This window comes from Ovis canadensis, chromosome 14 (assembly GCF_042477335.2).
Source record: "Ovis canadensis isolate MfBH-ARS-UI-01 breed Bighorn chromosome 14, ARS-UI_OviCan_v2, whole genome shotgun sequence".
In the NCBI taxonomy this organism is placed as follows: domain Eukaryota; kingdom Metazoa; phylum Chordata; class Mammalia; order Artiodactyla; family Bovidae; genus Ovis; species Ovis canadensis.
Window position 1 is genome coordinate 73,702,281 of NC_091258.1, and position 22,898 is coordinate 73,725,178.

At 44.0% G+C, this 22,898-nt stretch overlaps 1 protein-coding gene, 1 non-coding gene and 1 pseudogene across 5 annotated transcripts in view; 1 reads left to right on the top strand and 2 right to left on the bottom strand.

Annotated features, from left to right (window-relative positions):
* Nucleotides 1–566: 566 nt before the first annotated feature.
* LOC138419876 (U6 spliceosomal RNA) lies at nucleotides 567–673 on the bottom strand. The gene has a single exon (XR_011249127.1). It is a non-coding gene; the product is annotated as a U6 spliceosomal RNA (small nuclear RNA).
* Nucleotides 674–2,452: 1,779 nt separating this feature from the next.
* Nucleotides 2,453–22,898, top strand: part of LOC138419217 (zinc finger protein 665-like) — a 39,341-nt gene continuing 18,895 nt past the window's right edge. The window contains exons 1-4 of one of the 4 annotated variants that reach the window (XM_069551704.1): nucleotides 2,471–2,562; nucleotides 4,701–4,759; nucleotides 16,531–16,659; nucleotides 21,837–21,919. In XM_069551704.1, the coding sequence (XP_069407805.1) occupies nucleotides 21,905–21,919 (15 nt within the window). In that variant the 5' untranslated portion in view covers nucleotides 2,471–2,562; nucleotides 4,701–4,759; nucleotides 16,531–16,659; nucleotides 21,837–21,904. Of the gene's footprint in view, nucleotides 2,563–4,700; nucleotides 4,760–16,530; nucleotides 16,660–21,836; nucleotides 21,920–22,898 lie in introns of all 4 variants that reach the window. The other 3 variants (XM_069551703.1, XM_069551702.1, XM_069551705.1) reach the window with 3 other exon arrangements.
* LOC138419218 (endogenous retrovirus group PABLB member 1 Env polyprotein-like) lies at nucleotides 6,439–8,353 on the bottom strand (annotated as a pseudogene).

Consider the following 22,898-nt stretch of genomic DNA (forward strand, 5'->3'; position numbering starts at 1 on the left):
CAGGGTTATCATTATCATCATTCTAAATTACATCTATATGTGTTAGTATACTGTATTGGTGTTTTTCTTTCTGGCTTACTTCACTCTGTATAATCGGCTCCAGGTTCATCCACCTCATTAGAACTGATTCAAATGAATTCTTTTTAATGGCTGAGTAATACTCCATTGTGTATATGTACCACCACACTCTTATCCATTCTGCTGATGGACATCTAGGTTGCTTCCATGTCCTGGCTATTATAAACAGTGCTGCGTTGAACATTGGGGTACACGTGTCTCTTTCAATTCTGGTTTCCTCAGTGTGTATGCCCAGCAGTGGGATTGCTGGGTCATAAGGCAGTTCAATTTCCAGTTTTTAAAGGAATCTCCTCACTGTTCTCCATAGTGGCTGTACTGGTTTCCATTCCCACCAACAGTGTAAGAGGGTTCCCTTTTCTCCATACCCTCTCCAGCATTTATTGCTTGTAGACTTTTGGATCACAGCCATTCTGACTGGTGTGAAATGGTACGTCATAGTGGTCTTGATTTGCATTTCTCTGATAATGAGTGATGTTGAGCATCGTTTCAAAAATATGGAATGCTTTACGAATTTGTGTGTCATCCTTGCGCAGGGGCCGTGCTAATCTTCTCTGTATCGTTCCAATTTTAGTATATGTGCTGCTGAAGCGAGCACTGTACTGTTCTATCTAGTCTGGGAGTGTAGACTCTTCCTGACTTTGCCTTCTCCTTAGTTTGTATAATTTTCCTTTTAAATTTGATTTGGAAGTATGTGGCTCTAGGGTCTGAAGTCATGTCCAGTTTCTTTGCTGTGGTAATCTGCCTGTGTTTACAGGGCAGCTCCTCCTGGACTCTCTGTGGTGTGGGTTTACTGGGTAAGAGAAAAGTTTTAAAGGAGAATACTTTCCCTTATTGGTTGTAATAGTTTCCTCCTGCATACAGTATTACCACTTGAAGCTACTTAGTATAGAGGTCAGCGTGTTCTGTGATATGAGAAAGTATCTGAAGACCTTGACCTGTACATCTTTTTCTGGCTTTGAGTGATGTCAGAGAAGCCTGCGTGAAGGGCACTGTGATAGTGTTGTTCACGTGTACTATCACCATGCCCTTTGAGCCTCACCAAGAGGTGTAGGAACTTCTCCTGACAAGCGTACTGTCCAGGTTCACACTCTCATATTTGTGAGGCTGTTGACTAAACTGTTGCTGATGCTGCATGCTTGTCACCTGGGTGCTATTGATCATTCTGCCTCCACATTTGATTTTGTAGCAACTTAATGACAGAGCTTATGTAGCAGAGTGATAACTTCAGTGATGAACCATCATTTGTTTTTTTTTTCAAGGCATAGCTACTTTCCTTTTTTTTATATTTGTATGCATTATAAATGATTGTCTTTTACTTTTGTCATTAAGTTTCTATTTTATGTTACTCTTTGTATTTTATTTGCAGTATGTGGGATGGTTGGTTAAGAAAGCTCCTCTACCCCTATGATGGAATTGGTGATCCCTGCGAACGGCCCCTGCGTACTTTTTAGAGTTCTTTATGTATTCTTGATGTTAAACTATTATTGAATATATGCTTGGCAACTTTTTTGTATTATAGTGTACATTGTTTTTTCACTGCTGAGGATGGTTTACTGCACAATATTTGATAATTAGGATGTGTGCAATTTACCTCTTTTTATTTTGTTGGCGTGAGGTTTTGGCGTTGTATCTGATAAATCATTGGTGAATCCACTGTCGAGAATCATTTTTAGGTTATCTATACGAAATTATGGATGCTAGGCAAACTTATTGTGATAATCGTTTCACAGTATAGGTATCAGTTAATTTTTTGTCTGTAGCTTAAACTTACACAATGATATTTGTCATTGTAAGAGTTGCTTATACAAGCCCGTTTATGTCACTGTTTAAAGAGTTGGGTTTAGAAAGGGGAAATAATTAAAACACGTTGGATAAAAGAAACAATAACGCAGTTTATACTCATTTAAAGTGTCTTGCTCTTAAAAGGCTGTGCTTAGTGACCCAAATGATCACATCCCTTAAGTCCTCCATCTCAGACACCCAGGTACTGACCCTGAGTTTGGTGAACTCAGCCCTATTCTAAGTTTGCTGTTTTGTAGCCTGTGAGTAGGGAGAGCCCCATTTCTACCCAGGCAGAGTTTTGTATTTGTAATATAGAGACTAGTCCCATTCTTGTTTCTTAAAACTGCCCAAGTTCCCCGATCCCTGAATTGCTTTAGCCTCACTAGCAGGATCTGAGCACAACATGCTGTGAAAAACAGCTTTTTATTGAGAATAAACCCTTTTAAGAGGAAGTATCTTGGCTTCCAACATAACGTGAAGCTTTTACCTGAGCACTGTTACAGAGGGTAACTTAATGCTGTCAAGGTAACAGGCCCCGCCCCTCCACGCCCCGCCCCTCCCACGAATTCTGCGCACAGCGAATGCTCGCCCCGCCCCTCGTCGGAAGCCTGGGCTCTAAAACCAAAAGCCCTTTCACACGGCGCCGGAAGTTGGAGAGCGCGGAGCCGAGGTCCCCGAGCGGCGCCTACGCTTCCTTCTAGAGTAAGTTTGCAGAGCTCGCCACCCCTCCAATCCCCACCTCCGCCCCCGCTCACTCGTCCTCATGGTGTGAGAATTGCCAGCGACCTGAGCACCCTGGCACCCGGTTCTCGGCCCCAGATAAACGCTGCCGCTGCCGTTGCGGCCCAGTTGTCTTTTCGTTTGGGTTTTAAGTGTTGCTGAGGCGGTTTCGGCCCTCGGTGCGCGTAGACACCGCCTCTGGCGACATTTTCCTGCTTAAAACCCTTGTTTACCTCTGCCTCGCCAAGTAAAGCCCTCTCTCGCCAGTTGCAGTCGCGCCCGCCGCGTCGCCTTCTCGATCGCTGGAGGCAGAGCCCAGATAGGCCGCGCGCCCTCTCCCCGGTCCCGGGATCCCGGAGAGGCCACCCCGCTCCTGAGCCCCTTCCCTCCCAGTCCTCTGTCCTCGCGTCTCCTGAGGCCAGTCCTTCTGCCCCGCAGCAGCCCCCTTTCCTGTCAGCCCGTCCCCTCAGCCCGGATAGGGTAGGTGACCTGGGCCAGCCATGTGACAGCCAGTGCTGTTCCATTCCCAATTCAACTCGGGGGAAAAAGGTGCTTTTCCGGTCCGGGGGCGTCTCGTTCTGTCGCCCACTCAGTAAATTCAGGAGGCAGGAGGATCAGGAGAAGCAGAGTCAGAAGGACTGAGAGAAATAACTGAAACTGAGGAAAAAAGCATCAGGGAGAACCAATGGGAAAACTGAGACTGGCTGAGGGACTTGCAAAGGGATAGTCAAGTCAAAGAGGTTAAGCCTTGAAAATAGCCAAGTGAGTAAAATAGAGAAGTATTAATAAATCAGAAAGCCAGATCTCCAGGGATTGGACAGCATAGGGAGAACTGCCCTGTCTCAGTGATGGGAGCGGGGAGGCGAAGGGCGATGAGGACGTCAGAGGTGGAGAGTCCATAACAGGGTTTTGGCCGGGTTTGAGTCCAGGCCTCTTGGGTTAGAGTCCCGAGTTGTGTTTTCACTCGGTTAGAGTCCCGCCACAAGGGTTCAAGTCTCAATCTGAGGTGGCCGGTTTTATGGTGCTGGCAGTGAAAGGTAAGGAGCAGAGGAAGAAAGGGCTGGAAGGAAGCATAGCCACATGGCCTGCCAGAGAGTGGGGAGGCAGGGAGAGTCACAGCGAGAGAAGGGGAGTAATCTGGAGCGCAGAGAGGGAGCCGAAATGGGGGAGGAAAGAGGCAGACTTAGGTATGGAGTTTTGAAAGACTCAGGAAGGTTGGAGAGAGAGCATTTCGAGGGGGAACGAATTGCAGCCGCCTGGGACAGGACACGTGTGAGGGAGGAAATAGGACAGGAGCAGCAGGAGAGCAGAGGGGGAGAAAAAGAGACACCAGACCCAGATGAAATAGGGAGATAGGTGAACAGAGGGGTAAGCTCGATCCAGTTGTGGCCAGTTATTTGGATACAGATGATTTTTTTAGTTATACAGAGGAGGATGAGAATTTCAAAACTCCTGTCTATAAGGCTTGTGTCCTTTTTTATTACTTGTGACAGAAGATGACTTTCATTTGCAAACCCTGTTGAGCCTGGGGCAGTGGCTTGATTCACTGAGTTGTGAGTGACCCCCTTCCCTTGTCCTATCATAAGATAGAGGTCAGGGAAGAAGAGACCTGGGGCAAGAAATGACTGACTCTAGAGTGTCACTCTGTGGTCGCATTTTTTTGATCAATTTTTTGGGCTGTATTGTGCCATGGGCTCAAGAGTTGTGGCTCCCAGATTCTAAAGCACAGGCTCAGTAGTTGTGCATAGGCTTAGTTGCTTGTACTTGTGGGATCTTCCTGAACCAGGGATAGAACCCATGTCCCCTGCATTGTCAGGCAGACTCTTATCCACTGTATCATTATTGGATAGCATTTTTAAAGAAACACTTTGTTTTAAAAACGGATTCACAGTTTCTGTTTTCGTTATGTATGGTGCTTTTTGTAGCTTGGAATAGGTCTTAATTCATTCAGTTTCTGTACTCATTTTTAAGTTCAGAAATAAGCTTTTCTAGTTTCCAGTATACTACTCTTATCATCCTTTTCTAACTATGATTATTCTCCACATATTTTTAAACTTTGACACCAGATTTTTAGATTAGAAATATTTCTCAGTTTTTTTTTTTTTTCAAATTTTTTTCAGATTCATTCCTTGCCTGAGTGCTTTCTTCCCTTCATCTCATACATTTGAAATTTTCTTTGGTAAGTAGTAAATCATCTTAGACTATTTTGTGCCATACTTAGCAAAAATGTCACCTCGCTTATCAGTTCTAATGAGGTAGATGAACCTAGAGTCTATTATACAGAGTGAAATAAGTCAGAAAAACAAATACTGTATATTAATGCATGTATATGGAATTTAGAAAGATGGTACCGGTGATCCTACATGCAGGGCAACAAAGGGAGACAGAGATGTAAAGAACAGACTTTTGGACTCAGTGGGAGAAGTTGAGGGTGGGATGATTTGAGAGAATAGCACTGAAACATGTAAATTACCATATGTAAACTAGAATGATCAGTGCAAGTTCAATGCATGAAGCAGGGCACCCAAAGCCAGTGCTCTGAAACAACCCAGAGAGATCTGGTGAGGAGGGAGGTGGAAGAGGGTTAAGAATGGAGGGGCTGCTTCTGCTGCTAAGTCGTGTCAGTCGTGTCCGACTCTGTGTGACCCCATAGACGGCAATCCAACAGGCTCCTCTGTCCCTGGGATTCTCCAGGCAAGAATACTAGCATGGGTTGCCATTTCCTTCTCCAGTGCATGAAAATGAAAAGTGAAGTGAAGTCGCTCAGTCGTGTCTGACTCTTAGACTCTTAGTGACCCCATGGACTGCAGCCTACCAGGCTCCACCATCCATGGGATTTTCCAGGCAAGAATACTGGCGTGGGGTACCATTTCCTTCTCCAATACATGAAAGTGAAAGTGAAGTTGCTCAGTCCTGTCCGACTCATAGACTCTTAGCAACCCCATGGACTGCAGCCTACCAGGCTCCACCATCCGTGGGATTTTCCAGGCAAGAATGCTGGGGTGGGTTGCCATTTCCTTCTCCAATGCATGAAAGTGAAAGTGAAGTGGCTCAGTTGTGTCCGACTCTTAGACTCTTAGCAACCCCATGGACTGCAGCCTACCAGGCTCCACCATCCATGCGAGAGTACTTGCATGGCAAGTACTCTTTGCAGGCAAGAGTACTGGAGTGGGGTGCCATTATAGTCACTAGCAGTCTGTTATTGAAGAAAAGGAAGGTTTTAAAACTCAGAATGGCACCAGGCCCCTCATCCATAAAATGCATTTGGGGATAATCTTGGCACCAGATGATTCATCCCAGGCCATACAATGATTAACTTGAATCTTGTAGAAGGGCAGATTACCATACAAATCGTTTTGTTTACATAGATTAGGGGAACAGTATCTGAGTATAACCTACTGGTCTGTGAAGTAGGTTCTCAGCCATTAAGTGGAACCGACTTGAAGACAGAGTCTGGGGTAGGTGCATAGTCCATTCACATAGCTTAAGACAAACATTTCCATAAGAAAAATGGATTGGTTAACTCAAGGTTTGAGAATAGTTAACTTCAGGTGAAACCAGGTGTCATTATGGCAACAAGTATGTTAAGAGAAACCTCCTTTTAAATTTGTATAAAGAAGGAAAAAAGTATCACTAGTTTGTTTGCTCCTGCCGCTTAAGAGAGAGAAAAATGTCTGACACTTACAGCCTATTTCCTCCATTTGGAGACCCCTGGCCTTCCTGCCTATTACCCTCTCAGTCCCCCCTTTTCTTTTAGAAGAATTATGTTGCCTAGGAAAAAGGGGCATCGTTCTTGTTCCATAACTACTTCCAAGCTGACAAGGGGCATTGTCCTTAAATTGGTTATTCTCCTAACCCTCATACTGAAGATGTCTGATCCAGGGCCCCCAAATAGTAGTTGGAAGCAGCTGCAGCCGTAGCAGGAGTTAGAGCAACTATTGCAGGAAGGGGGACCCCTTCCAGGCTCTGAAACTGAGCTCTTGTCTAACACTTGGAAATGAATTGTCTGAGGAGACACATATGCTGACAAAGCAAGAGATTTTACTGGGAAAGGGCACCTGGGTGGAGAGCAGTAGGGTAAGGGAACCCAGGAGAACTGCTCAGCCATGTGGGTCGGAGTCTCAGGTTTTATGGTGATGAGTTTAGTTTCAGGGTGGTGTTTGGCCAATCATTCTAATTCGGAGTCTTTCCTGGTGGCGCACGCATGGCTCAGCCAAGATGGATGCTAGCCAGAGAGACTCTGGGAAGTGGACAGATACTCCGTGTCTCCTTTCGACCTTTCCCAAACTCTTCAGGTTGGAGGTGGCTCATTAGTTCTGTATTCCTTATCAGGATCTCCTGTCATAAAACAACTCATGCAAATAGTTAACTATGGTGCCTGGCCAGGGTAGGTGGTTTCAATCAGTGTGCTTCCCCTAACACAGCCATTTGTAACTTAAAAGCTTTCATGCAACTAGAAACAAATCCAGTTACACAGTTACAGATGCAGGGAGCAAGCGGCAAAAACAAAACAATCAGAATACTGTAAATAAGATAGTTTTCCACCTTGGGGCACTAGTTAACATCTCCCAAAATGAGGCAACTGAGGCTTCAGGAATATCCATAGCCTCAATCATCTTGTTCATGTGTTTAGTCAAATGAATAACATTAGTGCTCATATCAGGTTTATATGTCCAGCATTGGGTATGAATAATGGCACAAGTTCCTGCTTGCACAGCTGTCAGAATATCTAAACCTGATCTGTTTTGTAAAACCACCTTTCTGATTTGTGCTTGTTCAGCATTAAGAGCTGAAATAGCTTTTTGAGAATCCTGTAATGCCTGTTGAGTAAAATTTGTCAAAGATCCACTCGTAGCATAACATCTGTAGTTCCCAAAGAGGGAACAAAGACTGCAGCCAAATAATCATACCAGTGAAATACAGACATTGCCCACCGAGTTTTAAGGTGGGATAAATTAGCAGGCTTTTCTGGAAGCTCTGAAATTATAAAGCTGTGAGTAAAGGCTAGACCCAGGGTGCATCTCCCTATCCAACCAAGGGGAAGCCATGCCCATAGGTAAGAGCCACATGTCCATAGGTCCCGTTTGGAGCAAGCCAGCTGACTGAGATATCCAGTCCCAATTAGTGCCTGGCCAGACAAAGGGAGGACTTGAATTGGGGTTGGAAGACATGGAAATGATTACATTGCATACTTCTGAGGCAAAAATCCCAATTGTTGCCAATCATTGTAATGAAGTTGTTGGCTAACTTTTGGGGATGGCTCTGTTTGTTCCCAGCATATAGGGGCAGTAGATACTAGACATCCTTTTTCAGGAGTTAGCCATGTAACCTCATCCCATATTTGATAAACGTCAGGTAAAAAACCATTAGATCCAGACCTATTTGCCTTGTGTGTAGTGAAATAGTCATTAAACTGAAACAATGTATAATCAAAATTAAAATCACCTTATGTCCATAGTTAAAGTACAAAGAGTTGCACCAGTCCATTTTAGGGTTGGTAGATGTCATCAGATGAAGAAGAGGCATCACATATGATTGTTGTCGAAGGTATTCAGAGACTTGGAGAAAGTCTATTTCTTGAAGTGGAGGTGTCCACTGCAAAATCCTTTCATGATGAAGAGGGGAGCACTCCGCAGATCCAGCAGTTAGACTAATTGTGGAATGCAGCGTAGGAGTGAGCCCAGGACAGGAAGGCATTGTCTTGAGAATCAAACGGCACACTCAGGATTTTTGGAGTCAGCAGAAGTAGGCTCACATAGATTATCAAGCACATCTGAAAAGTACAAAGTCAGAGCATAGAAAGTAAAGACATAAAATGAAGTCACTTAGTTCTGGTCAGGGTGCCACCTCTTAATTCAAGTGTGATGTACCCACGAATCAATTCCTGGCACTTTGACAGCTGTGGAAGAAGAAAGAATAACCTGGTAAGGGCCTTCCCAGAGGGGCTCGAGGGATGGGCCCCCAGATCTCAGTGTTTTTATGAGGACCTCGGTTCCTGGCTCAAATAAAGGCTTGCTTGACTCAGAGGCTGGGTCAGGAGTCGTCTCCCAGAGTTCTGTTATTGCCTATTGAAAAGCTGAGAGCTGAGTTAATTAGTTAATTAACTAGTTAATTCCAAGGCTTCAGGGTCTATAACGATGTCTGTGCGTAAGAAAGGCCTTCCATAACTACATTCAAAGGGGGACAGTCCCTCCTTTTGGGGGCAGTTCAAGCCCTCATTAAAGCTATGGGTAGGACTTTAATCCAATTGTCCTGGGTCTCTTGAGTTAATTTGCGCAGATGTGTTTTGATAATGTCATTAGATTTTTCAACCTTTCCTGAGGGTTGGGGTCTCCAGGAACAGTGTAAGTGATACTCTATTTCTAGAGCTCTAGATACTCCCTGAGTTACAGCAGCTTTAAATGCGGAGCCATTGTCACTCTGAAGGCTCTGTGGCAGCCCAAACCTGGGGATGGTTTCATGGATTAAAATCTTTATAACCTCCTTAGCCTGCTTAATATGACAGGGAAGAGCCTCAATCCATCCAGTAAAAGTATCTAGCCAAACTTGTAAGCAAGAATATCAATTAGCTTTTGGCATATGAGTAAAATCGATTACGCAGCCCTCTCCAAGATACTTTCCACTTCGTTGTAATCCAGATATTGCTAGCTTCTCAGTCTTTGGGTTATGTTTCTGACGAACCTCACACCTTTTGATAATGTTCTTTAAAGTTTTCATTACATTTTTACCTTCAAACAAACGAGAAGCCATCTGGTAAATACTCTCTGCACCCAAATGAAAACTCTGGTGTAAACCCTTAAGAATTTTCCTTTGAGCACTTTCAGGAATTATTAATCGCCCATCCTCAGACTGTAACCATCCTTTATCTGTAATCTTTGCTCGTCTTTTCTCATATCTTTCTAATTCTTCCTCAGTATATTGTGGTTTTTCCTGTTCCACAGGATCTGTCCAGATCAAAGGCATCTACAGTGAAGGGGTTTAATAAAGTGTCAGCTTCTCTGGCTTGACAGTCAGCCAGCTGATTACCTTCAGCTGCTTTACTCCCATCCCTGCTGTCCCCTTTGCAATGCAAAACAGCTACTTCTTTAGGACAATATATAGCAGTTAAACAGAGAAGGAAATGGCACCCCACTCCAGTACTTTTGCCTTGAAAATCGGAGGAGCCTGGTAGGCTGCAGTCCATGGGTCTCTTAAGACTTGGACAGGACTGAGTGACTTCACTTTCGCTTTTCACTTTCATGCATTGGAGAAGGAAATGGCAACCCACTCCAGTGTTCTTGCCTGGAGAAGACAGGGACAGTGGAGCCTGGTGGGCTGCCATCTATGGGGTTGCACAGAGTCAGACACTACTGAAGCGACTTAGCAGCAGCAGCTTAGCAGTTAAAAGTCTCTCAATCTCTTTGAAATGCTTAATACGTTCTCCTGTTGCTGTTTTAAACTGTCTTTCTTTCCATATTGCAGCATGAGCATGTAAAGTCAAATAAGCATACTTAGAATCCATGTAGATATTTACTCGCTGCCTTTGCTTAACTCTAGAGCTCGGGGTCAGAGCCACAAGCTCCACTAACTGAGCACTGGTTCCCTGGGGGAGAGATTTTGTTTCTGAAACCTGTTCAGCAGTCACCATGGCGTAACCTGCTTTATGCTTTCCATCCCGAACAAAAGAACTGCCATCTGTAGATACTTCCATGCCAGGATTGTCTAATGGGGTATCCATTAGATCCTCCCAAGCTGCATAGTTTAAAGTTAGGAATTGGGAACAATCGTGATCAGGTGTTTCATTTTCCTTCTCAGGAAGGAAAGTGGCAGGATTTAAATGTCCACACACTTTAAGCTTAGTTACTGGTCCTTCTAACAACAGTGACTGACACTTAAGAAGCCTACTGTCTGTCATCCAAATATTAACCTTAGAATTTAAGATTCCACTCACATCATGAGAAGTCAGGACAATAAAATTTTGTCGATTAATTATTTTTAAAGCTTCAGGTGCTAATAAAGCCGCTGCCCCAATTACTCTTAGGCAGTGGGGCCACCCACGTGAAATTACATCTAATTTTCTGCTTAGATAAGCAATAGGTTGCTGGTGAGGCCCTCAGGCTTGTGTCAAAATTCCCAAGGCCATACCTTTTCTTTCAGTGACAAATTAAATCCTGACCCTGTGGGCAAGCTCAAAGCGGGAGCTTGCGGGAGGGCAGTCTGAAGAACCTTAAAAGCCTTTTGAGTATCTGGAGACCAAAGCAGTTTGTCTGTTTGGGCCTGCTGAATTTCTGCTATAAGTTTATATAAAGGCCGGGCAAGTTCCCCATAACCCGGAATCCAAATATGACAGTAGTCTGTGATTCCCAGAAATCGTCTCAGTTGTCTTAAAGTCATAGGTAGGGGATGATTTAGTATGGATTTAATTTTCTGAGGGCTTATGGCTCTAGTCCCTTCTGATATGATTAGGCCCAGATATCTAACAGATTGTTGACAAAGCTGAGCCTTTGCTCTTGATGCCTTATAACTGCAGCCTGCCAGAAAGTTTAAGAAATCTGAGGCTCCAGAACAAGCTTCCTCTGTCTCAGCACAGAGCAAAATATCATCTCCATATGGTAACACGACTGCTTCGGAGCTATTAAAGTTTTGTAGATCCCGTGACAAATTTTGTCCAAATAAGTGAGGACTGTCACAAAATCCCTGGGGCAAAACTGTCCAGGTTAACTGAGAAGCTGGCTGCATAGGGTCTTCAAAGGCAAATAGAAATTGACTTTCCTCTGCCAAAGGCACAGAATAGAAAGCATCTTTCAAATCAATTACTGAGAGATATTTGGCTCATTCAGCAATTTCAGACAATAGAGTATAAGGATTAGGCACCATGAGGTGTAAAGGAACTACAGCCTCATTTATTATTTGCAAATCTTGAACTAGTCTCCATTTATCATTTGATTTCTTTATACCCAAAATAGAGTTGCATGGACTGTTATAGGGAACTAATAGTCCCTGCTCCTTAAAATTTTCAATGATGTGTTTTAATCCTTCTTTAACCTCAGGTTTCAGTGGATAGTGCTTCTTATGTGGAAATAAGTGGGTCTTTGAGCTTGACAACTACAGGAATAGCATTTTGTGCTCGGCCCATGGATATTCCATCAGCCCATACTCTAGGATTACATTTTGTTCAACTAAAGAGAGAGAAAGGGAGGGCTCCATATTTATGAAAGCAGAGGCATGGACCTTGTTCAGTATATTCCTCCGCAAAAGGAGTGAGGTAGACTCTGGCACAATCAGAAACTTGTGTGAAAATAGCCCAGAATCTCAGTTACAACCTAAAGAATAACTGAAATAATACCCTTTGGCTAGTCCAGACAGTCCTATTATGGAAGCGGATTGGGAAGGATGTGGGCCACGGGCTTCAGTAAGCACAGAGGAAGTTGCCCAGTATCTAAAAGGAAATCGACGGATTGGCCCCCCACAGTTATTAATACCCGGGGTTCCTCAGGTGTAATTAGGACAGGAGCTTGTGTAGGGACCCCCGGGCACCTTCAGTCCTGATTGTCTTGAGAGTCTGACCCCAGGTTGTCATTATGACCACACAGTATTTTAAGAGAAACCTCCTTTTAGATTTTATAGTGAAGGAAAAAATATCGCTAGTTTGTTTCCTCCTTCTGCTTAAGAGAGAGAAAAATGTCTGACACTTGCAGCCTATTTCCTCCCTTTGGAGACCCCTGGCCTTCCTGCCTGTTACCCTCTCCACATCTTGTAGTAAAATAGACATATTTTCAACTGTGGTTTTACCAAAGACATGAATTGTGTGTATGTGTGCACACACAAATGGATATTTCTGGTCTCAGCTCTTTACCAGAGAATGACGGAGGTATGACATTAGATCTTGTGAAATTAAAGGCATTTCTTTGAGAAATGGAAAAATAAAGGAACATTTAACATGATAAAACCAACAAAATGCTTCATTCTTTCCTTTCAAAAAATGAAAAAAAAAACAAAACACCTAGTTTAACTGGTTAGTCTAATGGTCTGTTTTCTCCATTTTCTATGATCAGTGGAAAAAAAGTGAGCTGTGGGATGATATGAAGATGTTTCCCTCAGGTCCCTTTGTGACTTTTCTGTGCAAATGAGGAAGGTTGGGCTGGATTGACCTGGAACCTTCCAACAGAGCCTCTCTCTTCATAATGAAAAAGATTGCTCAGATCCTATTCCCAAGCTGACCCCTTACAGTGTTTGTTGTACCAGTGGATATATATTTGCAATTCTGTATTTTAAAAATATTTTACTGCAGTCGTATAATAAAGAATTACCTGCTTGGTATCAGTTTGACCCAATCTTGGAAGAAAAGTTTATTTTGCTCGGATACATGACAGATGTTCCTGGTCTTAAACGGGATGGGCATTAAGGACAAACGGCCCACTTGCCCTTCAGCCTCCCATTTCATTATTCAGTTATACCCGGTTCTCTTCACTCAGTTCAGACCTTCTCATTAACGGGCCTGAGGGAGCCCACTTGTAACATGCAGATGAGACACTAGACCAGAATCTCTGAGTATGAACAACACTGACCCCTTAAATCATTAGCTAATTGACTGTGTGTCTGTGTGTGGCAGTTCTGGTTTGAAGGTAGTTTCTGGTAGTAATGAGAATTTGAAATAGATCCCAGTCCTTACTGAATGAAAAACGAACAGGGAAACTGTAGGATGGAGGCAGGATCACAGGCTCAGAATTAGATGACTTCTATGAATAAGGCTAAATCTGAAGGGAGATTTTTTTTTTTTAACGTCCTGACATTCAGACCTCCACTGGCTTTCATTTGTTCTTGGGTCAAAAGCTTGACTCCTCGCTATTTCTCCACAGCCGTATGTCAGGCTCAGGGCCCTGTCAGTGTCTCCAGCCTCATCCTGGGAGTTGACCCTTTGCTCGTGGTTCAACCTGTCCTGGTCTCATTTACCTTTTCTCTGTTTCCAAATACCCAAACCATTTCTGTCTGACATTGTAGTTCCTTTTCTCACCTTCAGGTCACCGTGCCTTTGTCACCCTTTAAGTCTAGGCTCAGAGAGGTCTCTCCATCCCCTCCTAACAGTCTCTCTCATGTTACCCAGGTTTATTGCCTCTGTATCAGTTGCCATCAGCAGAAATTAATGGCCTTCTTCATGGGTTATTTTGAGTCCTTCCTGGTTCCCCTTTTTTAGGGCTTATAGTATTCTTCTTCCCAGCGTGGCTGCAGTACCTGTTCCTGGAAATGTCTGTAGATGACAGGACTATGGGTTGGGCTTCCCAATCCTCCGGGAAGACCAAGAGAACAGGGCAGGTGATGAAGATGTTTCCCATGTTCTGGACATTTCAGCTGTAATTGATCTTTACCCCATGTGACTGCTTAATTACTCAAAAGATGATCCAAGAAATATAGGAAGTCCTGAAAAGCCCTACAGAACTGGTGTCCTCAAGCAGTGAGCTAAAATGTCCCCATGTTTCGTCTGCTGGGTTTCATCCTCTGCAGCCCCCAGATCTAAGCTGTGTCCATCCAGGACCAGTCACCATCGTGGACAGCAGCTTTGCCATTTGGAGTTCATGTGCTCAGTGTCAGCGTTGTGATTTCAGTGCACTGAGGATGAGCAGAAATCCAAAACCTAATGGGGCAGGAAGGAGACGCTGCCCCGTGCGCCCCACAAGAGCTCGAATATCTTCCAAGTAGGTGTGGGTGGAGAAAACAGGAGAGAGTGAGACCTGGAGACCCTTCCTTTGAGACTTCCTCATCTCAAATGCCTTTGTATGTGGACTCTTATAATGTCCCCAGGTGGTGGCAGACTTTCGCAGGAGGGCCAGCCTCTTGATTTTCATACTGCATGTGCAGTGTCCTTTGGGTGGTAGCTAGTGGGCACTCCTCTTGTGACCACCTTTGCCAGGAAACGCCTGTGCACTTTAGTCTTGCCTAGTCCGGTCATCAGGGAGGAGAGGTAGACAAATGGGGAAAGCGGAGGGAGCGGAGGGAGCCTGGTGGGTTGCCTGGAGGGAGCCTGCACGAGGGTTGTGCCAGTACGTGGGGGCATCAAGGTAAGCCCAGTGAATGGAGCATGCGCCCATCCCAAGTGTAGTTTCAGGGACAAGGGGTGTGTGGATCTGTTGGAAGAGAATGTCTCCGTTCAAGGCTGGAGCACCTGGAAGCGGGTTTGTTGGAGAGCCCACATGGAGTGGTTTGAGGTTGTACTGCCTGAGCTCATGTTCCCTGGGATAGCAGTGCTGAGGCTGACATGTGCCTGCACAGGTTTGATTTGACAACTCGTGACCACAGGTGAGCAGCAATGAAGGACGTGGAATTCAGCCAAGAGAAGTCTTTTCCACTGTTAGAACTGTGGCCTGGTCTGAGCCCGCAGGCAGCTGTGGGTGCAGGAGGATGGGAGCCCTGGGCTTGAGGGGCTGGTTCTAGTAGGTGCCCCCAGCATCCACTCCATGACCTGGCTTTTGTTGGCTCTTTTAGCAGGCAGGCACCATAGAATAACAGGGAAAATCTCAGGTCATCTTTTGCATCAACTTTGGTATCATTGTGTACTTGGGGTTGCTAGTGCAGAAAGGTTCATGTGCATTTGGGAAGATACCAAGAGAATCTGGAGTGTTTCCTTGGAAGATGCTGAGGTCTCACTGGTCCATATGCATCATTGGAATTATCCCTCTTTTTCATAGTCTTTGGAGATTTCGATGTTTGACCTGCATCACTCACTGTAAATGAAAATATGGTGTCTTGTGTCTGTGGATCCTTGGTGTCCTCTTTCGTATTTTGCCTCATGCATGAGCTTCAGGGCTTGGAATGCTTTGTATTTGTATAAGGGTTAGAGGCTCATTATGGGCTCTGGACACTCTGTTGGACACCATGAAAGTTTGCAAGTTTCTTTTGAGTCCCGCTGGGAAAATAGGAGTACTAAGGTTAAGATCACAGAATTCTTGTTATAAGGTGGTCCTGCTCGGTAGGAATCTCTGGGCCCATCCTGAGAAGAGTCATAAAGTCCTGTGATGTAGGAGAGGATGGCTTCAAAAAATCGGAGCGCAGCGATGCCACAGTGATCTTTATCCTGGAAGCTTGTCCTCCAGAAGATGCAGCTGCAACTGTCTTGCTGCCAGGCTGGGTTCTATGCACTCCTGTCCCTCCCCAAATAAGCACACATACAGCACAGTACAGAAAACACGGAATCAACTGCGCTGTTGGTGGTAATGTTAATGGTACTGCTATGTTGGAAAATAAAATGGAAGTTCCTTAACAAATATAGAACAGGCCTTCAGACTGTCAAACCCATTTCTGACAGATATCCAAAGGAAAAGCAATCAGTGTTTGAGGGATATGTCCACAGTCTCATGAGTGTGACTGGATTTGCAGTAGTCAAGGTATAGACACAGCCCAGATGTCTCTTAACAAAAGAATAGGTTACAAAAGTGTGGTATAGAAATATTTATTATATATTGTATATTCATGAACTATTTTTTCTCTGTATATAAATATAAAAATCAAGGATCCTGCATTTATGCCAGAATGAATGAACCTAGAGAACATTATGCCAAGTTAAATAAGCCTGACAAATGAGGATAGACCCTATGTGGAAACTAGAACTGTCAAACTCATAGAGCCATCGAGTAATAAGGCTTTACCACGAGGTTGGTGGTGGGGAAATGGGGCACTGGTAGTGAAAGAGTAGAGATTTTCCGTTGTAAAATAAGTAAGTTCTGGGGATCTGAGGTACTGCATGCTGCCGGTAGTGTTTCTATATCCTTGAAATTTGCCCAGAGAGAAATAATACAGTGTAGTCATAGGTGGACGTGTAACTTCCTCGACTATAATAATTATTCAGTGTATGAGTCTATCACATGATTACTTTGTACACAGTACATTTATACCAGTTTTCTTAGTTACACCTTAGTAAGGCTGGGAAAGAAAAAGAGAGTTGGGGGGCGATGATTTTCTCTTCTGAATGGTGCTCAGTCCAGGCTTCACGTTTCATTGATGACGCATTTTGCATACACATGTGCTGGAGTCCAGCGCCAGCAGCCAGGGAATCAGCCTGAAGAGATGAGCGGTGTCAGCAGAGAATGATGCAGCCTCTGACTCAAGGTATGGGACTGCATGTTTATTTCAAGCTTCAGGTTCTGTTTTATACTTTGAGAAAAGCATTAGGTCAGAGGTTTGGCATTTTCAGTTTCCCCTCACCCAGATTTATTGTCTCCAGAAAACACTGTTGCCCTTCGAACAGAGTTTCTGCTTCAGCGATTCTCTCAGAATCCTGTTTACTTTAACGTGTGATTACATTGTAACTCGTGCTTTTGTCTGGGCTGCAAACCAGATTCCTCAGTTTATTTCTTATCATTCTAAATCCTGTTTGCCCTTAGCATCCTAAACTCATTATCACCTAAAAAGGCTTCTAGCTATTACTGTCTCTGAAATTCCTAAGCTGTATAAGCTATACTAAAACATGCTAGCACTACCACATTCCTTAAATTTTTAGCTTCTAACTATTCTTCAGTTCAGTTCAGTCACTCAGTCGTGTCCAATTCTTTGCGACCCCACGAATCGGAGCACACCAGGTTTCCCTGTCCATCACCAAATCCCGGAGTTCACTCAGACTCACACCCATCGAGTCAGTGATGCCATCCAGCCATCTCATCCTCTGTTGTCCCCTTCTCCTCCTGCCCCCAATCCCTCGCAGCATCAGAGTCTTTTCCACTGAGTCAACTCTTCACATGAGGTGGCCAAAGTACTGGAGTTTCAGCTATAGCATCATTCCTTCCAAAGAAATCCCAGGGCTGATCTCCTTCAGAATGGACTAGTTGGATCTCCTTGCAGTCCAAGGGACTCTCAAGAGTCTTCTCCAACACCACAGTTCAAGAGCTTCAGTTCTTCGGTGCTCAGCTTCCTTCACAGTCCAGCTCCCACATCCATTCAACACTACTGGAAAAACCATAGCCTAGACTAGATGGGCCTTAGTCGGCAAAGTAATGTCTCTGCTTTTCAATATGCTATCTAGGTTGGTCATAACTGTCCTTCCCAAGAGTAAGTGTCTTTTAATTTCATGGCTGCAGTCACCATCTGCAGTGATTTTGGAGCCCCCCAAAAATAAAGTCTGACACTGTTTCCCCATCTATTTACCATGAAGTGATGGGACCGGATGCCATGATCTTCGTTTTCTGAATGTTGAACTTTAAGCCAACTTTTTCACTCTCCTCTTTTACTTTCATCAAGAGGCTTTTTAGTTCCTCTTCACTTTCCGCCATTGGGCAGGTGTCATCTGCATATCTGAGGTTATTGATATTTCTCCCGGCATTCTTGATTCCAGCTTGTGTTTCTTCCTGTCCAGCATTTCTCATGATGTACTCTGCACAGAAGTTAAATAAGCAGGGTGACAATATACATCCTTGACATACTCCGTTTCCTATTTGGAACCAGTCTGTTGTTCCATGTCCAGTTCTAACTGTTGCTTCCTGGCCTGCATATAGGTTTCTCAAGAGGCAGGTCAGGTGGTCTGGTATTCCCATCTCTCTCAGAATTTTCTACAGTTTATTGTAATCCACACAGTCAAAGGCTTTGGCATAGTAAATAAAGCAGAATAGATGTTTTTCTGGAACTCTCTTGCTTTTACCATAATACAGAAGATGTTGGCACTTTGATCTCTGGTTCCTCTGCCTTTTCTAAAACCAGCTTGAACATCAGGGAGTTCACGGTTCACGTATTGCTGAAGCCTGGCTTGGAGAATTTTGAGCATTACTTTACTAGCATGTGAGATGAGTGCAATTGTGTGGTAGTTTGAGCATTCTTTGGCATTGCCTTTCTTTGGGATTGGAATGAAAACTGACCTTTTCCAGTCCTGTGGCCACTGCTGAGTTTTCCAGATTTGCTGGCATATTGAGTGCAGCACTTTCACAGCATCATCTTTCAGGATTTGAAACAGCTCAACTGGAATTCCATCACCTCCACTAGCTTTCTTCATAGTGATGCTTTCTAAGGCCCACTTGACTTCACATTCCAGGATGTCTGGCTGTTGGTGAGTGATCACAGCATCTTGATTATCTGGGTTGTGAAGCTCTTTTTTGTACAGTTCTTCTGTGTATTCTTACCACCTCTTCTTCATATCTTCTGCTTCTGTTAGGTCCAGACCATTTCTGTCCTTTATCAAGCCCATCTTTCCAAGAAATGTTCCCTTGGTATCTCTATATTTCTTTAAAAGATCCATAGTCTTTCCCATTCTGTTGTTTTCCTCTATTTCTTTGCCTTGATCGCTAAAGAAGTCTTTCTTATCTGTTCTTGCTTTTCTTTGCCTTGTTCGCTAAAGAAGTCTTTCTTATCTGTTCTTGCTATTCTTTGGAACTCTGCATTCAGATGCTTCTATCTTTTCTTTTCTCCTTTGCTTTTCACTGCTCTTCTTTTCACAGATATTTGTAAGGATTCCCCAGACAACCATTTTGCTTTTTTGCATTTCTTTTTCATGGAGATAGTCTTGATCCCCATCTCCTGTACAATGTCACGAACCTCATTCCATAGTCATCAGGCATAGTTCATCCTATCTATCTGATCTAGGCCCTTAAATCTATTTCTCACTTCTACTATAAAAGCATAAGGGATTTAATTTAGGTCATACCTGAATGGTCTAGCGGTTTTCCCTACTTTCTTCAATTTGAGTCTGAATTTGGTAATAAGGAGTTCATGATCTGAGCCACAGTCAGCTCCTGGTCTTGTTTTTGTTGACTGTATAGAGCTTCTCCATCTTTGGCTGCAAAGAATATAATCAGTCTGATTTCGGTGTTGACCATCTGGTGATGTCCATGTGTAGAGTCTTTTGTGTTGTAGGAAGAGGGTATTTGCTATTACCAGTGCATTGTCTTTGCAAAACTCTACAATTCTTTGCCCTGCTTCATTCTGCATTCCAAGGCCAAAGTTGCCTGTTACTCCAGGTGTTTCTGACTTCCTACTTTTGCATTCCAGTCCCCTATAATGAAAAGGACATCTTTTTTGAGTGTTAGTTCTCAAAGGTCTTGTAGGTCTTCATAGAACTGTTCAGCTTCAGCTTCTTCAGCATTTCTGGTTGGGGCTTAGACTTGGATTACTGTGATATGGAATGGTTGGCCTTGGAAACTAACAGATATCATACTAACGTTTTTGAGATTGCATCCAAGTACTGCATTTTGGACTCTTTTGTTGACCATGATGACCACTCCATTTCTTAATTATTCCTAAACCCTAAGTTCCACAAATTTCCTTTGCCATAAACATTTCCCTCACGAATAGGTCTCAGATGACCATCCTTCCCATGGCCTCAAGCTGCAGCCTACATGCTCATCCTGGAACACTCTTTGTAAAGATCCTTGAACAAATGTCAATGGTTAACTTTATGGATTATTCTCTGGGCACAACTGCAGAAGGCTTTGTGCCTTCTCCTCCTCCTCTCAAGGACAATAAGCACCTTAACATTCTTTCAGTCAACTTAACCAAGGAAAGCAGAAACAAGTCAGAATCACAAGACCTAACTCCTTCGTCCCGGGTCCATGCCTGCGGGACAAGGAGAGGGGGTTGCGGCCGTGCCTCCATTTTCTCAGTAATGCCTAACGTGGCTCCCAACACACATGTTTTGTATCCTCTGACCAGAGATTCCCCTTCAGGTAGTTTGTGTTGGTCCACAGCTCAAGAATGTTTAAGATGGCCCAGTTGATTTTAGTCTGGATCCCTCACTGAGGATCAGGACTCTTGAGTCCTCCGAGTCCTGAGGGCTGAGATCTGGGCTGAGGAGGGGGTGCTCTGATCTGAGTCGGGATGGATCAGGGCCTGCTGTGTGACCTGAAGGCAATTGCCTGGTCAGTGGAGGTGCCTCCTGCAGCTGTGTACATGAGGCCTCACCAGGAGGGGAGTGTGATCTGAGGGAAAGTGTGGGAAAGTCCCATATTGGTCTGTCTGCGGAAGTTGACTGTCCTGAGTCCCTCCTGAGACAGTGGCCACAGGGGACTGTCTGTTCCTCTTTATGAGGGCTTCCCTGTGTGTGTGGTTGGGTCTCAGGAAGGGTGCTGGGGTCCAGCCCTGGTGCATCCAGGGTAATTTGAAGCGGGGTGGAGTTGGCGATTGATTTAGAGAATGATAAGGAAAAAATGTTGTAGATAAGAAAATAGAGGAGAGAAAGAGGCTGATATTCCTTGGTTTACATAGTAAGCCAATAAAATCCCAGACAAGGAATTGCCCTGTTCACGGAAGCCACAGGTGCCCTCCCGGTCTCCTGAGGGAGTGAAGACACAGAACATCTTCCTGTTCAGATCTTAGAAATCCGGGCATTAAGTCAACGTGGGGAGCCTCTATGCTCCAAGGGATCAGCCAGAAAAAAGAGTAAGTGAGAGTTAAAAAAGACACAGGGTGACCAAGCTTTTTCTAGCAAGGCCCGTTACTTTTATTTTCAAAAGGGACTTTTATACCTTTCCCACAAATGATGTTGTGTACGTTATCTTCTGGCCTTGGAGGCCTGTGAACATTTTATGACCCTCTTTTGATAAAGGCTGTTCAACCAGAAAACTTATTTTCCCTTGAAATGTTTTTTTTTTATATTTCTAATCTATGTCAGCCTCAGAAAAATGTTAAACAGAGTTACATTTCTCACGGAGCAAAAGTGCAGTGAGTTACAAGAAAGAACCAATTAGCTCAGAAGTCTGATGTGGTTAATTTCAAGGCTACACTTGTTTTTCTTACATTCCAACTATGTTAACTAATGCAGTCCCAGGTGCACAGTGGATAAGAGATATGGGAATTTAGCAACAAGCATTGGCCCAATAACGAAATCCTACACCAGGACTACTCTAAGAACTTTTAACTCTTTAAAAGGCTCTATGTTTTAGGCTTCCCATGCCTCTCACAGCTGGGAGGCTGTGAACAATCATATGCGTAGCTGTAAGAGTCTGGATAAACCTGCCCAGTAAGCTAGAATGCTAACAGAGGGGGTTTGATTTGAAATATTCCTCTCATGTCCAGGAGACATATTAGCTAGAGCCCTAAGTTGATTTTTCCAGAGAAAGGTGGTCGGGGATAGCCCTCTGTTAATGTCAGAAGAGTTGGTGAAAGGCATGATATAGTAAAACAGACAGATTCTGGTTTTGGGATAGATGCTCTAGAAGGGGGTCCCCTTGAGGCCTGATCTCGCCTTTGCACATCAGGCCTTTTCCTCCTGACATTTGCCATGGGCGGGATTCCCCATGCTGGCTCCAGGCAGAAGGGGATGTGTTGACTCTAAGCATTAAACAGCATGTTTTCAACTTTCATGATAGACCTCTGAAGACTCGTGTTGCCTGAGGAAGCCCTGAAGTTAAGGACGAGGAAAGAAAAGGAGTGAGGCATGGCTCTTTCTCAGGTAAGGTCATATTTAGTCTGTCCTTCCTGAAATGCCCTTCTCTGGACTCGCTAATTGTGTCTGACTCTGGAGTGTCCGGTGTGACTCCTGTACATGCACACTCACCCAGGGCCTTCCCTCAGGTCCTGTCGTCACCACCTAGATCCCATCTCCCCATGGCCCGGTGACTTGGCACTTGTGAGGAGGCTCCCCTGGTCACCGTCCAGGGCAGGGCTTCTCACCCACAGGTTGGAGATGGGGTCTCAGTGCTGTTGGCAGCAGGGATTGCTTAGGGCCTATCTGGATGAGCTGTCTGCTCTGTCAATCAGGGTAAGGAAACTGCATGTGAAAGTCAGGTGTTAGTATGCACAATAGCTGGTTAAATCTGGGAATGAGATCAATTGAGCCTGTCCTTTTCCTTTTGTGTATCTTGACATCCTTGTGAATATACCTTACATATATATACACAAAGAATTATTTCTGAGTACTGTGTTCTGTTCAGACAAATAAGCCAACCTGTGTTCTGTTCAGTTGGCTTATTTGTCTGTTTTTATACCAGTACCACGTCACCTTGATTACCTTGTAATAGGTATTGAAATAGAAAGATGTCCATCTTCCTTCTTCAAGAGTTTTGTTGTTTGCTCTTTGAATAGTTATGTGACTTTCACGATGTTTTATTCTGCTTCTACTAAGATTGTCATGGCAGTTTTGATAATGAGTTAATTGGTTGATTGACCCTTTGTGTGGTTATTAAAGAATCTTTTATGATATTACATGTTTCTTTTGTAATCTCTATGATTTTTACTGATGAAACTTTGTCATGTGGGAAAGAAGATACATTTACTTCTTTTTCAATTTGGGGACCTTTGATTTCCTTTTCTCATCTAATTGCTCTAAGGGTTTCAGTGCTTTGTTGAAGTGTAGTGCAGAGTGTGCGTCCTTGAGGAAAAGCTTTCATTCTTTCCCCATTGCTGTGCTCTTTTCATAATGGCATTTGTTA